Source organism: Lagopus leucura, unplaced genomic scaffold (genome assembly GCF_019238085.1).
Source record: "Lagopus leucura isolate 7727_CA_CO unplaced genomic scaffold, USGS_WTPT01 Super-Scaffold_73, whole genome shotgun sequence".
NCBI lineage: Eukaryota > Metazoa > Chordata > Aves > Galliformes > Phasianidae > Lagopus > Lagopus leucura.
This window is the reverse complement of record NW_024962252.1, coordinates 80,969,193-80,987,151: the sequence shown is the minus strand read 5'-3', so window position 1 is coordinate 80,987,151 and position 17,959 is coordinate 80,969,193. Positions and strand designations below refer to the sequence as shown.

General features: G+C 38.8%; 1 protein-coding gene across 6 annotated transcripts in view; it reads right to left on the bottom strand.

Moving 5' to 3' along the window:
* HHAT (hedgehog acyltransferase) overlaps positions 1-17,959 on the bottom strand; it is a 147,120-nt gene that overhangs the window by 117,005 nt on the left and 12,156 nt on the right. For all 6 annotated transcript variants that reach the window (XR_006182412.1, XR_006182411.1, XR_006182413.1 and 3 more), the window contains 2 exons: positions 15,923-16,094; positions 3,857-4,007 (listed from right to left, as the gene is read on the bottom strand). Coding sequence is in view for 3 of the 6 variants with exons in the window: in XM_042891715.1 (XP_042747649.1) it covers positions 3,857-4,007; positions 15,923-16,094 (323 nt within the window). In the remaining 3 variants the exon portion in view is untranslated. The remainder of the gene's footprint in view (positions 1-3,856; positions 4,008-15,922; positions 16,095-17,959) is intronic.

The following is a 17,959-nucleotide window of genomic DNA, read 5'->3' as shown; positions in this document are numbered from 1 at the left end:
ATGGAAACACCGAAATGGTAACCTCCCTTCCCCCCCACACCAGGAATGGCATTTGTGCTAAACATTGTTGTAAACTATGAACTAGCAAGTTTCATTGTGGAAGACCTTGCCAAAGCTGTTCATCAATAAGTGAGATTTAATGTAGGATTTATTAGGTGCTATTTTTCTCTAGTTTCCACATCTTTACTTCCCCGCTAGGATATTTTTCCACATTAAATCAATTTGCAACTTTCAGCCATGCTCTAACTAGCACATTTTTCTCCAGTTGCTCTACACTATTGGTTCCCAGCCTGAGAAGTTGTGTAGCAATTCTTTGAAAGCACTCATAAACTTCCAGCTTTTACCCCTGCTAACAATAAGTTTTATCTTATTTGTGACCTATACAAGATAAAACAGACATTAAAAATTAAGTTAACAACTACAGTCAAACTTTTGAATGGTATTACCTTGGTTTATACTTTTTTTTTTTCAGCTCTGCAACTACACATTTGCCAAGATTATGATAAACTGAAACCATAGCAACACATTCAGTATTTATGTTAACCATGAAGCAAGAAGAAAGATAGCTAATTATTATTATTATTTTTACTCAGGAGATTATCTTGATTAAAGAAAACACAGATTATCTATTATAAAACACAATTCTTTTTAATTAGAGACCCGTATTTCTAAGTTTGGAAGAATGGACAATTCAGTTAAGCATTTAACGTCATAAAGGAGGATGCAGAACACCTGATTTGCTTTTCTAGTAACTGCTTTGCTCCAGAGAAATTTTAGACAACAAACCATGACATTTTTCTTCCCCTCATTGAGAGCTCTTCTACCTGCAGTATTACATAGTGAATAATGACAGCACATACTGATTTTAAGTTGCACTGATCTGGATTTGTCACATCCAAATCTTTTGTTGGTATGCTCCAAGGACAAAAGGTGGTGGTCGAAGTCTGTTCAGTGGCATATTTGCCCTTCTTACATCGTGGTATTCATATTGTTTTTCTCATCAGGCTATCTTGTTTCTTTTGTAATATGCACTGCTAATAACTTAAAGATATTAAAATGGCAATGCAGGGTCTTCTAAGAGCCTTATCTACTATAACAGTCCAAGTCTGAGAATTGCCTACAGTGAATGCCACTGAAAAGGACAAGAGCAAGTCAAGCAACCACAAGGGCTTCCTCTGAGCAGTACTGCAGATGTTAGCCAACAGGTGACAGTGCACCCCCTTATGTTGCCTGGGTTGTCCCATTCCCCAGTCTGGCTCTAACAATCTTAAGCAATACTCAGCCATAATTTTATTAAAAAAGAAACTTAAAATTAGGCCTGATGTTATTAACATTTATATTTGAGCTAGTCTATAATAGTGTTGTTAGAAATACTAATTAAAAAAAAAACTACAAATCTCCATATTACAACCACCAGTATTCAGCACTTCAAGGAAACAGCTCACTGCTCACAAGACCTCACAACAAGCTATTTGCTTTCATCATTACTTTTTCATAGCTTTTAAGGAAATCTCATCACTTCAGTACTTTGTCTACATTCGTCCTTTTCAGACATCCACCTAGTAGAGATAAAAAAAAAAAAAGCTATTTCCACTTCTAACAATGATGTTCCTATGCAGCATAACAGAGCACATAAAGACTGCTAGCCTCTGTAGTAGAGATTCATGATTTTTACTGCAAAGGCATAAGAGCATCATAATTCTGGGATTCATAGGGAAAGCTATGTGAGAATTTTTTAGATAAGTAAGAATGACCCATAATTCACTAGCAGCCACAGGAAATTCTACTGCCTATATAGCTTTGAAAGCAAGAAATCAAACTCAACTGTACATTAACTGATTTTTCAACCTACTAAGCTAGCAAACAAATCCCATCTGCAGAATATTTGCATTATTACTGGTAGTGAATGTTTGCTACATATATGAACAAAAACTTTGGGCAAATGAGTGATATCAGCTGTTTTCATTTTTCCTTCTGCAGAGATAATTAAACTTTACTACTTGGATACTTTTCAATTTTGTCATGAAGAAAAATTTTATGAATATTTTAGAAAAGAACAGCAAATGTTTTTGATGTGATACAACACACCCACCTTTGAAGCATGGAATACTTCTTGCATTGTTTGTTACAATTACCTGACAAAGCAGTGTAATTATTTATGCTGAAGTTCAGTTTCATTTGACACCTCTAAGGCAATGCCCAGAATCCCAGACATAACAACAGAAAGAGGAATTAAAAAAATACTGTTGTTTGAAACCCTGCTTGTAAGGGTCATGAGATAAAGCTCTCAGGAGACTGGCCAGTGAAAAACACACATTTCTAAAATTAATTCCATAGGTCAGAAGTTCAGTTCAAACTCTTTCTGGAAGACTATTTAAACCTAGGAGTTTACTATTCACTCAAGTCACTCTTCAACAACTCATCTGCTTTATCCATCCTATTTAAGCTGCATTTCTTATCCAAATACAAATTAGTAACAGTTTCAAACCATTACAAACCATAAAGTTTTCCTGTTACAACTAGCTTCAAGCAGGAAACAAAATGAAAATTTCACCCAAGAAAGCCTAGATAGCAACAGGCCCACTGTTATCATGACTAAAATGAAAAATGTTTGTTCATATCACAAACCAGTCGGACATCAAAACAGACAAACCCCATTGTGCTAGGCTCTATGCTAACAGAATGAAAGAGAGAAGTGTCTGTACTAAAAAGCCAAACAATCTTTCTGGAGGTCTGGGGCAAGGGAAGAGGACGTAGTGGAGGAAAGAAATAAAGTGCATCAACTATTACGCATAGGCTAAACACCAAGAAGAATTCACTTGGGAGATAGTTTTCAGGGAAAATCATAGAATGGCTTATGACCATAAGATCATCCATTTCCACCCCTCTGCCATGGACAGAGATGCCCAAGGCCCCATCCAATCTGGCCTCCAGGGATGGGGCACCACAGCTTCTCTGGGCAGCTGTGCCATCCTCTGAATAAAAAATTTCTTCCTACCAGCTAACCCAAACTTCCCCTTTCAGTTTGAAGCCATTCCCCTTGTCCTACCACTATCAGATCACGTAAAAAGTCAGTCCCTTTCCTGCTTGTAAGCTCCCCTCAAGTACAGGAAGGCCACAGTGAGGTCTCTCCCGCAGTCTTCTCCAGGGTGAACAAGCCCAGCTCCCTTAGTCTGCCTTCATAGGAGAGGTGCTTCAGCCTCTGGACCCACTCCAACAGCCCTGCACTCTTCCTATACTGAGGGCCTCAGGTTTGCTCAGTGAGCAGTGATTTAAAGCAACACTAAGATTTAAAGCTTGCTTTTTTGTGTGTGTGTGAAATATTATGCAGAAACACTTGAAAAACAAAGTAGATCCATATTTTCATAAATAAGGAATTACCATTCTTTCACCTTATTTTCAATATGTTGAAGATCCTCTATTGCACAACCCTACATATTAAAATATTATATCCAGAACTTCCCTCATAATGTAACTAACTAGAATTTCTTTTCCTTCTCTGGATAAAAATCCAGCTGAAATGTGGGTTTTGGATCAAGACTGAAAAAGTCTCATTTAATAGACATCTGGAAAAAGCAAGTGCTATGCTAGTGACACTAAGTGGTTCCAGTCTAACCATTAAGGGAATACAAACATGAAGAGGGTTGCTTTGCTCTTTCTTCGCAGCGTGATTAAAGTAACTATCAAAATTAAGTTCAGCTAGAAGTGAAAGAGATAAATCACAGGGAGAGGAAAAGCACACAAAAGTGCAAGAAAGGATACCTGCAGCCATGGAAGTGCACACACACACACACGTTCTTATATATTGATAGTAATAAATCACTAGGAAAATTACTAAATAGTAATAGAGACTAACCTCCACATTTTAGTAAAACTGTGCATCAGGCTCACACAGCGAGGAAGGGCTGGAGGTCTGAGTCCATCCATCCGGAGAAGGAGGGCAGCAACACCGTACAGAACGAGGTACTTCACGTAAAAAAATAACACTTGAGCTAAAGCCACACCACCTAAAAAACAAAACCACCACACCAAACTCATGTCTTAAACAATTCTTGTCATATTTCTAAAACCTGCAGATACTGTTAACTCCCAAATAGTCATTCATTATTCAAAAACCTAAAGCAAACAATTCCTGATTTTGTAACACGTACAGGACACGGAAGCACATGCAGTTATGACTTCAGACACACAAAGAATAGTACTATTATTCCAATACAAAGGCATAAGTAAGCACCCGTAATTCATAGAATCATAGAATCACTAAGGTTGGAAAAGACCTAAAAGATCACCCAGTCCAACCGTTCACCTATTCCCAATAGCTCCTACTAAACCATGTCCCTCAACACAACATCCAGCCTTTCCTTGAACACCCCCAGGGTCGGTGATTCCACCACCTCCCTGGGCAGTCCATTCCAGTGCCTGACCACCCTTTCTGAAAAGTAATACTTCCTCATGTCCAGCAGAAAATTCCACTTTCAAGATCTCACTGGACTGGGAGCATTGACAGCTACAAAAAACAAATACTGGCACTATGCAAAAAAATCAGAACTTACTGATACAAGTGACAAATATTTACCACAGCAGCAACAAATTTTCACCTTTGCCAAAATAAGTAAACACTGGCCATGTACAGCATCACCACATACACTCTTCACAGAGCTACGAATGATGGCCATCACTGCAGCTCTGCCCAAGAGCTTTGCAAACATCCTATGGCATTGGTGTCTAAACTTTTGGCTTGCCTGAGCTGCATTAACTGAAAGTATCACCTAGGGCTGCACCTATGAAGTTTACTCCAAAACTAACGCTTCCTAACCATTTTTGTGGATGCCCCATCCCTGGAGGCATTCAAGGCCAGGCTGGATGTGGCTCTGGGCAGCCTGGTCTGGTGGTTGGTGACCCTGCACATAGCAGGGGGTTGAAATTTGATGATCATTGTGGTCCTTTTCAACCCAGGCCATTCAATGATTCTATGATCTTTATGGAAACAACAACTGATACAAAGAGCACAACAACAACATTTAATAGAGCAAATTCTCAGCCACAAAACATTCTTTTTCAACACAGTCAGCACCATTAGTTATGCATTTTCAACAGCCATGAACAAGAGCCTACATGCTGTGTTCATAACAATCTCCACCAGAGGAGGTGACCCACTGTCACTGTTGCCGCTGATGAAATGCACCACCCACCATCTCACAGTGCTCACATTCATTGCTTGGTCTCTGTAAGCATTCAACAAGCAGTGATGAACATCAGGGGGTACCATTTTTTCCCACATGGAGGAATTCAATGACACACCATTGCTTCATATGCACTTCCACATCAGATGCCATTTTGTCAGACTGCCCTAATGCTGTCATCGGTCACACTGCAACAATATGCAACAGAATATTGGTGGGAATATTTCCAAATGTGTCCTGGTTTCAGCCCAAATGGGGTGAATGGTGCACCAATGTTGTTAGTGCTGAGAGATGATTGCACACCTGGGGCAGAGTCGCTGCCATCATGAAACAGCAGCAGGGCACAGCCCACAGGTCGGGCATGGTGGCATCTAGGGGACATGCAGAACTCCAACTAAAACCAGTCTGAAGTGAAATTTTGGTGGTGTACTGGTTCACAGCCCAACCCCAGGTCACAACAGTCTCACACAGGTGAGATGAAAATCAGACTAGCTATGCTTAAAGAGTTATTACTGCTGTGAATCACAGTCTTAGAATAGAAAATTTAGAATTGGCAGTAACAAATTCAGGCACCCTGAAACTGCCAACTGCCAGTCTTGACAGCTCAAAATTTCATGCTGAGTCTGACAATATTTGGCCTGTTATTTAAGAAGCATAAAAGGTTGTAACAGCGATGAGAGTTCCGATTGTCAGTAAAAAAACAAAAAGTAGCACTAAGATTCACAATAACAGAGCAAAACTTTTTTTTTTTTTAAGTTGTAAATACACAAGTAACCAGAAAACCCCCAAACCAAATAAAGCCCAGCCATGGTTTTTTAAATATCAGAACTTGGTGGCAGTGTGGAACACAGGAAAAAGATGACCTTTTAAACATCTCTGAATGCTTCCAGTTGTAAGTGAAGAAAGATGATTCACGTGAGTATTCTAAATGTTATTTAGCTGAGTAAAATGGAATTTGAGCAATAATTGTATAAAACAAAATACACTAAAAAAGCAGAGGCCACCATCTTCATTGAAACCCATGGGAGTTTACTCTCCCAGAACTTCTACCGACTCTCCCCTGATTGTCATTTGATGTTAGAAATCCAATCTCAAAGGAGGGAAAATGAAAATAATTTGTAAGAGTAAAAAACAAGAAAATGCCGTTGTTGTATCTCCTACCATTCCACTGATTTACCTTCTCTCACCGATAGCAACAATCTTGTGACTCGGAATACTTTGGATATTTAATACAATTTCAAAGTCTTCCAGCACAATTTCCTTAGAGACTAGACTCTCAAACTGACTCCAGCAGTCTAAGACTATATGAACACTTAAAGCTTCTGCCTTTTTTCCCCCCAAGTCAAAGCATCCCTTTTGCATTCTGTCAACTAACGATTGTACTACGGATGATGACCAAAAGTTAAACACTGAAAATCTAATCTAGTATATAATAACCTAGGGTAAAATTCTGGCTCTAGTAACGTCAATTGCATAACTCCTGCTGGCTTACACATGCCCAGCATTTTGTTGCTGCAATCTGCTGTTTTTAGTTTTAATATTATCATCCGCGAGCATGATATAAGAAACAGTTGTGCCATACAAGATACAAACTGATACCAGAAAAAAAATACCTAGACATGAAGCTTATGGCATTTTCCTTCAGGGAAGTAGTCATCTAATATTCAATAACATTCTTTCCTGGAAGAAAACAAACAATCCTAAGCACTATTTGGATAGTAACCAGTCAGCTACACATTAGATTACCACTAAATCATTTATACAGCCAACTTTCTGGTTTCATTCCTATCTCATCCAATTTCTCATTTCTTTTATGGCAAATTTCATTGGAGAGCTGAATGTTGACACCCACACAAACTGATTATAAAGACTACAGTTGTCTGTGCCTGGTAAAATTCAAAATCCTTTGGCTGTGCATGACAGATTTAGTGATGAAGATTTAGTGACCCAGACTACCACCCTCCTGAGATTCAGAACAATCAATACATTAAATTTTTAAATACAATGATGGAAAATTCAGAATTTTTACATGTGAAGTAGTAAGAAATATTAGTCTTACTAGTTGTGACTACTGGTGATCAGCAGATAGCTCAGTAGCACTGGCATCACATCACTGACATCATCACCTGGCACACTGGCTGCTGTGTGTGTGTGGCAATTCTAATGCTCCCAAGATCAGTGATGTAAAGCTCCCTGTCAAGATGTGAACGAAATTCATGCTGGTCTTCAACTCACCCCAGCTGTGTGAGTTCTGGGCCACACACCGAAAATCTGGGGGCAAGATTCACAGCCGTGTAACAGCTGGTCTGCACTGGCAACTTGCACAGGCTTCAAACCTTCTTCGCATACCTGAGATATTCCAGCTGCTTTGTATTCACACTATTATAGCACAAAGCAGCCAGAAGTACACTGCTTCATCTGATATAAAAACATAAAATTAAAAGAGATTCATAATCAATACGAAAATACTCAAATTCATTATCAGTACTACGCTTTGTTCACTAATGTTCTATTTAAAGCTTAAAAAGAACTGCTGAAAGAACATTATTTTAAATTGGAAACAAAGCCTAGAAGCTATATCACCTGTATATTAAAAACATCTAAGGGAAAAAATATTGCAAAAAGTACATCTTTTTCCTAAAATAAATGACCTCAAGGGGTTCACAGTCGAGTTTAAGTTTTGTGAGAACTAAAATGCATTAAGGGTTTTAAAATATTGATTTAAAATACCCATACAATCTCAGTTCCATGCATTTCAACAGTCAAGCTGCTCAAAATCTCAGATTAAATTAAGTATAAAGATTGATATTTTCAATTTCTCAACTTGCAATCCTTTTAAAGTATTCTAAGTTTTCCTTGACTTCAAAAACACATTTCTAAACCTTTACAGTTCTAACTTCTTCAAATTTGCTCCAAAACTGCATTTCATAAATTTCAGAGCTTTTCCAAGGATTATTAAAACATTCACAACTTCCCCCCCCCCCCCCAAAACTTAGCCTAATAGTTTTTGAAATTATCAGACAGATCATTTCTGTAAGTGACAGAAGTCTTTGACCTAGGGATTAAAAACAACTTTTCTGTCCGTAACCCATCACCAAAGCACATTTATGGTCAAGAATTGTACTTTAGCTTGCAGCGTTATTGATGAGGCATGAGCATGAAAGCATACATTCCCCTTTTTCACAGGAGTCCCAACCCTGCAGCATTAAGAATTGTAGATGCTTGTTTCTATCAATAACCAGAGCAGGTACAAGTAGAAAACATGTATTACAGTCAAACACGCAGCCATTTTGAAAGGGTTACTGACACATGACAGAAGTCTAGTAAGAAACACAGCTCAGAACTTGTAGTCATACCATCAACTTCAAAATACTGAGCCTCAAGGGCTCACTTACTCCTTTTCTCACATTTTACAAAAAATAAAAGTATATTATGCAGACCCTCACGCATGAAAAGCTCCACGAAAGAACATGGATCTGCACTGCAGCAAACTGGCCGCATGCATACACAGATCTATATCTCCCTGTATATATACAGTCCATATACCAGTCAGTAAGAGTAGGGTTAACTGCCAATATTATTTGGCTTTTAACCCCCAGAAAGCTTATCTAGCATTTTCACTCATTTCTTTAAAACAGTGAACTATCCAATGTTTTAGAGAACGTTATTAAGATTTCTGATGCATGCTTACATTCCACTTTCCAAAGCAGACACCAAGATACCAAGTATTTTAATCAGATTCTCCTTATCATTATCATACATGATGAAAGAAATCTCAGACTACTTCGTTAGTATTTCATTACCACTTAAATGGACACAGAGACATCCTAATTTCAATCACAAAACACTGAGTGGTTCTTCAGAATGAACTGAGGAACCAATTTTCTATGTATGGGCTTATTAGAAAGAGAATCATAACATATCTGGCTTACATGGACTGCTCCGTAGGTCTTGCTGTTTCAAAGAGGAACTTATATTTTTCTTTTAGGAAATCGAAACAGGAAATTCACCAATTACAAATTCAATCAGGCAGCTCTACCCTTGAACGGATCATATCATTCAAGATTATTTTTATATAACCAGCATTTCAGCCAAAGGCAGAATACGCTTTCAGCGCACTAGAAGCTGGTTAATAACAATAACAATTAACCAACACAGTAAATTGTGCATACTTCACCAGAAAGAACAAGTCACATATGCTTAAGAACAACACATTAAGTGCACAGAACACTCATCACACGTGCACAAATCCGATGTACACCTCTACATCAAAGAATCACCTCTGACAAAATACACACATATCTACATTCCTGGTCAAATATATTTTCACAATCACAACCTTTACTAACATTTTAGATTAACCCTGCATGACAATTGTCACACACGTATTCAAGTAGAACTCTGGCTTTCATCATTCCCTATACCTTGTAAAAAAAAAATTAAATAAATAAATAAAAATCAAGCTCTGTTAGATGAGCAGAGTAATTGGTGCTGAACAAGAAAATTAACATTAAGCCTCAAAAAGAAAATAGTGTTTTTTAACCTCTAAATATTCAGAATCAGATTTAAATACACAAATTACCAAATCTATTCCAGACCGTATGTAACAGCAGAATGGATTTTACCATTAACATTCTATGTAACAGCAAAGAAAAGAAGCCACTGGTTTCTATTTAAGATCTTGTTGAACTACCTGTTATTGCACAAATTAGCAAATTAGTTATTCAGCTACAGAAGCCTGAAGAATATGAAGTGGAAGGGATTGCCAATTTATCTGCCTTTTATTTCATTTTATGTTCTTTCTTCTCCCAGACCTCATTAAAGGCCATGGCCACACATTAGTCACTAGACTAGATGGATCTCTGGTCTGCTTCAGCGTAGCAGCTTCAATCTTCCTTTTACTATGCAAAACACGAAGGAAGCAAATTAAATCCAATCAACTTTAAAATCTGAACATAATGAATTATCATGGTTTTCATTTTCATGCCACATGGGTCTTCCTATGTCATTACTTCTGAAAGTATTCAACCTTTTCAGATAATCTGACCAATGCTTCCAGAATGAGATGCAGAACAGAGACAAAATCATGGAATTCATATTATTTGTCCATTGTACTTTCCACATAGAATCACATAATATCCAAAGCTGGGAGGGACCCATAAGAGTCACTGAATTAAATCCCAGATCCACATAGCAAGCCAGGGCAGAGTTGCAAGCACTCCAGCAGCACCCTTTGACACTGAAATGCTAGGTTCTCATTTCAGGGGGAATATAGGAGCCAATCTGAGAAAATCTGTATCTGATGTTACCCCATAGAGTTAACATTTGGATACCTAAAGGCACCTGTAACCAAAGCAAGCTCTTACCTTCTCCCCCATGTAGGAAACTGACATCTTTGAAAGTTACTCTTGCTACCAAACACTGGCTATTGATGAAACAGAAGATGATAATATATTCAGCATGAAAGTACACTTTATTCAAACCAATACAATGCAGATTTTTGGTTAATGCACATGGCATTTCTTCTCCAGTATTTGAAGCAGCAGCCTGTGAAAAGCTGCAAGTCGGTCACCTAAAAACATCTCAGTCAGTATGGACATGAGCAGTATTCTGAAAGGCCATATCAAAAACAATGACAATTGGTTTTACCATCTCTGACACTGCTCTCTTCTCATTGTTCTGCTGCATTGAAATAAATCAGGGGCAACTCCATCTGTTTTGATATCAAAGACTGAACTGAATTCTTCCTACATTATGACCAATGCAGCCCAAGCATCACTGTGATATAAACAAACAAGTAGCATACGGAAAATATTAAAGGAAATAAAATTTAAATAGCAAGAATAATAGGTGGTAGAAGAAATACTGACATCTATGTGCCATATGGGAGCTGCAGTACTGAGCAGAGGTGGCAATAGCCTGAAAAGATAGATCCCTAATAACTTTCTGTTCTACTTGTAGCCAATGGAAAGATATATGCAACCTCAGGCCAGTTTTGTTTTTTTGTTTGTTCGTTTTAAGTATTGCTGACAGAAACCCAGCAAGAAAAAAATTCAAGATGGAAAAAAACTGAATGATAGAATAACTGATTTTATACTGTCTGGTGGAAGAACTTAAATAATGAACACCCATGATATGGTAACATCTCAGAAAGACATGTCACATTTCTTTCTAAGGGAAACGCTTCATCTATCCAGTAAATTAGACTGGTCAGAATCTCTTCAATCCCTGGAAAAAGTGCAGTGCAAGCTGTCTTAGAAGCTATTTTTAAACACATTAAGGACAGGAAAGTGAATGGGAACAGCATATTTATCAAAGGAACATGATGCCCGACTAACAGCACTCTATTCAGTATCAACTAACTGGTGTTCTCTCAAGGGAGACCTTATTGCTCTCTGTAACTACCTGAAGGGAGGTTGTAGTGAGCTGGGGGGTCAGCCTCTTCTCTTGTCTAATGGTTTAGTGAGAGCTATTGGTGATGAGTGGATGGTTGGACTGGATGATCTTCTGGGTCTTTTCCAGCCTTGGTGATTCTGTGCTTTGGACACACAGGAGGGAGCAAGGACGTTGTGTATCTTGATTTCAATAAGAACTTCCGCATATTCTTCTACACCTTCCCTATCACCAAAGATGTGAGATATAATCTGGATAAGTAGATAATACAAAGGAAAATTTGGTTGGGACTACCAGGCTTAAAGCATAGCAACAATCAGTGGTGCAAACTGCAATTGGCAGCCAGTAACTAGCAGCATCCCTCAGGCACCACACCCTCAAAATCTTCATTAGCAACCCAGATGGCATAACAGATCACACCTTCAGCAAGTTTGCTGATAACACCAAACTGCAGCAGCAAGCAATACAGTAAAGGGAAGGCCTGCTATTCAGAGGGACTTTGAAGCTGGGAGGTCTAGAGAAGTGATCCTTTCAGTAGTCCTAAACTAGTAATATTAGGCCACTTTCTGAAAACAACACCTTAGTCTCCCTGCTGTCTCATGATAATTAATTTTACAAGCCATCTGCACACCGTGTGAATACATTTCCTGCTCTGTGAGAGATTTTTTCTCTTTCAGTTCCAGAGACTCTTTATCCCCACAGTAAGAAAAAGCAGAGTGAAATATAAGGACTATCACATAAGTAAGCAAAGATAGGTACGTAGCAAGCAAAGAGACTGGAGAACGTGCAAAAAAACCATAAGGGTGAAGGCTACAATACTCCCTGATCCTTTAAGACATTGTCACAAGGAACATGTAACCCAACTGAGTTATTTGGGACAGAAGGTGGTTTCCTATGTAACAGAAAAAAAACTGTGTTGACTTTGACTTACATTCAGAAGAATAGGAAAATACTCAGACCTATGTATTTGCAAATGAATACAATGGAATGAGAATTTAATCTCTCAGCAAAAGTACTTTTACAGTAATGCAGGTACTGGCCTGTAAATGGCATAGAGAAAAGAAGAATTCAAACATATGACATATGGAAATCTTTGGTTTAGCTGCAGGCATTAAAAACATACATGTAACTGTTTTGTATATTGTTGCTTCCAGAAACTCTTGTGTAACTCCTACTACATAAATCATTTGTCTTGCTGACTTAACATATTGCCCTTATGTTAAATAGATGTTTTTAAGTGTATACATGCACAAAGAAAACACACCCAGTTATGCCTCCTGAGCTAACTTCCGCATGTCTTGTCATTTGTGGCTAAGTAAGTTTATTAATATTGAAGGCTGACATTTTTAAACAAGCATCGTGACTCACTCTGGTTTTATCTATTTGCAGTCTCACTTCACAAGAACACTGTTGTTTTATGCTTCTGTGAGGAGTATCCTGACCATCATCAATGCCCTTAAGAGCCCTCAAGCAAAATCACTTAGCGCTGTTGTCTTTACCTGCACTGCTGGTGTTTAATGCTTCTAATTCAAAAGATATCCCAGAAGAAAAGCTGGGGAGCAATTATAATTTCCCTAATTGGAGTTGATTATAAGACAGCATAACAGCCTTTCCCCTAAGTTTAGCATGCCACAAGGGGCAGCCATGATTCATTTGATGGAAGTATATGTTTCATGCTGCTTCGAAGCTGCTGTGGGTTAAATGGGAAACAAAATGAAAAACAGCAGTGCAGAAGGTTAATATACCACACAGTTAATACTCTTGAGTCAACAGCAAGCTTCTTGGTCTCTTGACTCCATTATCTGATGTAATTGGTTTTAATAACCCCAAATAAAAAGTAACGGAGAGGAATATTTGACTCTGTACAAGAACTGGTGTAGAAGCTTGCTAAGATGACCCAAGAATCAATAGAAGAAAACAATACAGGTACCCTTACTCATACCAGATTCTCCCTAAATCAAGTCACCAATCAGTGGTGGCTGCTCACTGATTTGTCTCTGTATAATTACTGGGATGAAACTTGTAGAGAAAGCACTTCAAAGTGTGTAAGAATCAGAGAGATCAACACAGTGGAATAGTGATATAGGAGGTGCAACGACAAAGGGACTAGCACAATGGACAGGCATTACAAAGAAAAAGCGCACATCCATCTCTGAAGATCGTGGTTCACAGGGAAGCTCCACAAGGGAGGGAATCTCCAACCAGAGATCCTTCCCCAGTGGCAGTCAGCCCTTAAATGAGATCTAAGAGAGGCACAGCCAGGCTCACCCCTTCTGGCTGCACAAATTGCCTTCACCTGTTCTCCGAGGGCTGATCGGGTCCTTTCCCCAGGTGCTCAATCAGTGCTTCAGGCCACGACTCAATATGGCCAGTTACCATACAAAGTGTGATACATTTCTGGAGACAAATCCCACCACAAAAATCTTTCCTAAACTATCATATTTAAGCACCTGCTTTCAATATTAAGACAAAGCTTAACAAGAGCAGAGTTACTCTCTGAACACACCTCTCCTAAAAGCAGGGTCTCCAAAGGGAACTTATCTCAACTCAAATGACTGCACCTTTTTCTGGTAGCTTTGCAGTTCAAACTTGCTTTAAATCAGGCTTTCATTGCCTGGAATAACTTTAAAAGTATTTTCTAATCATCTGCTCAAAAAATAGCCTAAATTCTTAGAATATAACACTCAACTCCATTAAACAAATGTAGAAATTGGACAGGTCAAAACAGTGGGAAAGGCACTACAATAAAGCTGTGACGACAGAAGGACTGGCACAATAGGGAGGTACTGTAAAGTAAGAGAAGAAGGTTGCTCACCTTATCAGAAGATTCTAGATTCACAGGAAAAAGCTTCACCAAGGAGAGATCTCCAGAAAGAGACCCTTCCCCAGTCACAGTCAGCTCTTAAATGAGGTTTAAAAGGGGTGCAGCCAGGCTCCACCCCTTCTGATCACACAGTTGAATTGCCTTCACCTGTGCTCCCAGGGCTGACGCAGGCCTTTCCTCAGGTGATCAATCAGTGGTTCACGCTATGATCCAGCAGCTCCCATACAACAAGTATACTTTGCTATTTTCTGGAAAGTAACTCTTATTGTCGTTTAAATCAACAGTTAGAATCTTGTACAGAAGGCAGGAATCTGCCCATAACACCAAACCTAAAATACCTTGTCCATAAATCTGTAGACTTTCCTGTCTTGTCAACTGGTCAATATTTATTAGGTTCTGTATGCTCAGTAACACCACACAACTTCCCCACCCCCCCCAAACACACACAGACAATCCTGCAAACAAGCTAATTTAATTCAACTATAAATTCCTATTTGAAACAGGAGATGCAAACTCAGAATCCACTTTCTAAACGGTTAGTGAGTAGGGACGCATGGAACAAAGCTTGGAAGCAAATAATTTGCTGCTCTGTCTGTCCTCTCCCTTTTTATATATATAGTATATATGTACATACAAAATGTATGTTTATATGTATGTATGCACACACAGATAGCACGCATTGCCCTCTACTGGCCAGAGCCTAGTATGCAGAGGTCTTCAACACTGCTCGTAACCAAACTTTAGCAAGTACGTGACAGGGCTGTATTAGTATGGGATATTGACTCCTGATGCTTGCCAATATAGTAAGAGGCATCTCCTTCAACTCCAAAAATCAGATTTTTCAAATCCATTTTTAAGGCTTGGGGTTTCTTGCTTCCTGTCCTCCTACTTGGTGATATATCTAGAAGCACAAAGGAATTATACAAACCATGCATACAAGTGGCTTACAGGTTGCCTATTTCTATTTACATATCCACATACAAACTATTACCATTTTATGTTACATTCATAAGTGCTCATTTCTGCCCTCAGTTCACATTTTAACCAAGCACCAGTAGACTGAGAAGTAGCAGAAAGGCCTTAAACACTTAAATGGTTAAGGCATCCAAAACTACACTGGGACAACCTGCTCCAGTGCTACACCACTCTCTAAGTACTTTCTCCTAAAATCTAACCTAAATCTCCTTTGTTTTATTTTAAAACCACCCCTCCCCCTTGCTCTATTACTATCTGCCCACATAAAAAATTGGTCTCCCTTCTGTTTACAAGTCCCCTTTAAGTACTAGAAGGTTTCAGTGAGGCCTCCCCAGAGCCTTCTTGTCTACAGGTTAACAAGTTCAGGTCCCTCAGCCTGTCTTCTCACATGTTATCATAATAGTCTGCATTACAGTCTGTCGTCTTCCTGAGTGCAAATGGCTACAGCATACTATTCATAAGAATTAATGGACATAAAATAGGCTGGTATCCTTGAAAGTGGGAAGAGACAGCTAATTTCTTCATTTTTTTTCTTAAATATACTCACCTAAGGCCCAGTACGACATAGCTTCCAAAGGTGAAGAAGTGCTGCAGATAGCATGGATATACATGAAGTGAATCATTAGCTCAGCCAAGCACCACCAAAAGAAAATACGAATTATGCCCATGGTTAAGATGCCAAGATTGGTCTTCAAACTGAAGGCTTCTTGTTTCCTCATCTAAATGAAGAAACCCAAAGAAGTTATATGACACACAACTGACTGTTTTACTCAAAAACTCATCTCAAGAAATTTTTTTATTTTATTATAAAGATTTCATTTGTTATTCATTACTATTTAAGGGGGAGTCATCTGTCTACACTATTTGAGAATTCCTGATACACTTTTTTTTTTGATGTAGCCTGGTTTCTTCTTTCTCAAGCTCACTAAGTAGAAATAAGCAAGTAGAAAACAGAGCGGTAAGGCAAGCAAAACAAGTCCCACATCAGTATCACAAGACTAGCTGCAGTATTTACAGATATTCAGTTCATGTGCGTGTGAACATCTTCCATTGCTCCAGATGATATTTCCTCTGCATTGCAAAACTATCCACACAGTTGAACCACAATGGGAATGCAATGGTATCTGCTAGTACAGTGCAATTCCCATGCTAGGCACGCTAACACAGGGGGATCCAGACTACTTTTGTCTCATGCTTTGCTTTACAGGTTCAAAAAGGTCACTGCACTGCTTTGCTACTGCATGCTGCCCAGGACTTCATATGTATAATCTTCGCTTCCATTTGCATTTATTCCAAATGGACATTTTAAATTGTTTGACCCCACAGGCATCTCTCAGAATAAACCATGGTGCAAAAAGGCATCACACTCTCATCCCTGCACTGTCCCTTCAGAGGTCCCAGCCACATCCCAGCCACCAGCTGCTGCCAAATTAGTGCTATGAGGCCTAAGGGCCATTACTCACAATGTCATCACTTTTAAGATGACCTAAGGAAGCACTGCCTCGTTAACAGCCAATTTACTTCTGGAAAGCTGTCAGACTTGAGAGGAGTTTATTAAAAGCTGACTAACCATACAAACAAGTTCCTAAGTGTCTAATTCAGCAAAAAAAATAGCTACCAGAAAGAAGCATACATTTATTCACATTTACAAGTGTGGGAAACACAGCAACAAACACACAAAGCATAGAACAATGAAAACTGTTCTTACTTTTATTTTTTCCCCCCCCTGTATGTCCTCTAAGGGCACTTGTATGACAGCTGTTCACACAGAGGCACAAAACATGGAAAGAAATGTTGCATACTGAGCAAAACAAAAGGCTTGGAAGAAGGTATAAATTACACACTGCCTGCCTACCTGCACAAGAGGATTACAAGAAAACATGAAACTTTCACTATGTAATTGTTGGATTACTTTTCCCCCCTCACAAATTCTGTGAAAATTTCCCCAATGTTATGAGAATTACTCAAAGAGCACAAACAGAAAGCTGGTATCCTCAGCTCATTCCTGTTACATCGTTAAGTTTTCAGAGAAAAACCCCTCCCCTTCAGATTCTTGTAAAACCCTCCTAAAACTAAAATGTCTTGAGTTGGCAATGCCATTGTACTTCCAGAATTAAGCAATCATGAGTAACACACCTCATGCAGACAAAGTCCTTCACTTCCTCAGGCATGCACAATCCTGGTACACAAGCACTCTGCGAGCCCAAAAGAAGCAACTCCATCTCCCAGAGTATTGGAAGGAGTACCTTTTTCAATCCAAGCAGCCTACAAAACGAGCAAGTCCAGTCCCAAGAACCAATCATGACAGTACACTGTATCAAACAACATTTAGTCCTGCAGATAAATTAATCATTCTCAAATCCTACAGAACCAACAGGTTGCAGAAACAGCCAAATGGTATCAAACTCAATAGAATCAAGAAGAGACTTGAGTATTAAGAAGAGACTTCTTAATTCTTGTACTTCGCTGATAGCTGTAGATCATGAAATAAAAGTTTAAAGATACTACAGTTGCGAAGGAGAGTAGGATTATCCAGGCAGTAATCCTACCAAACACAGAAAAGATAACAGCTTGCTCTTAAAAA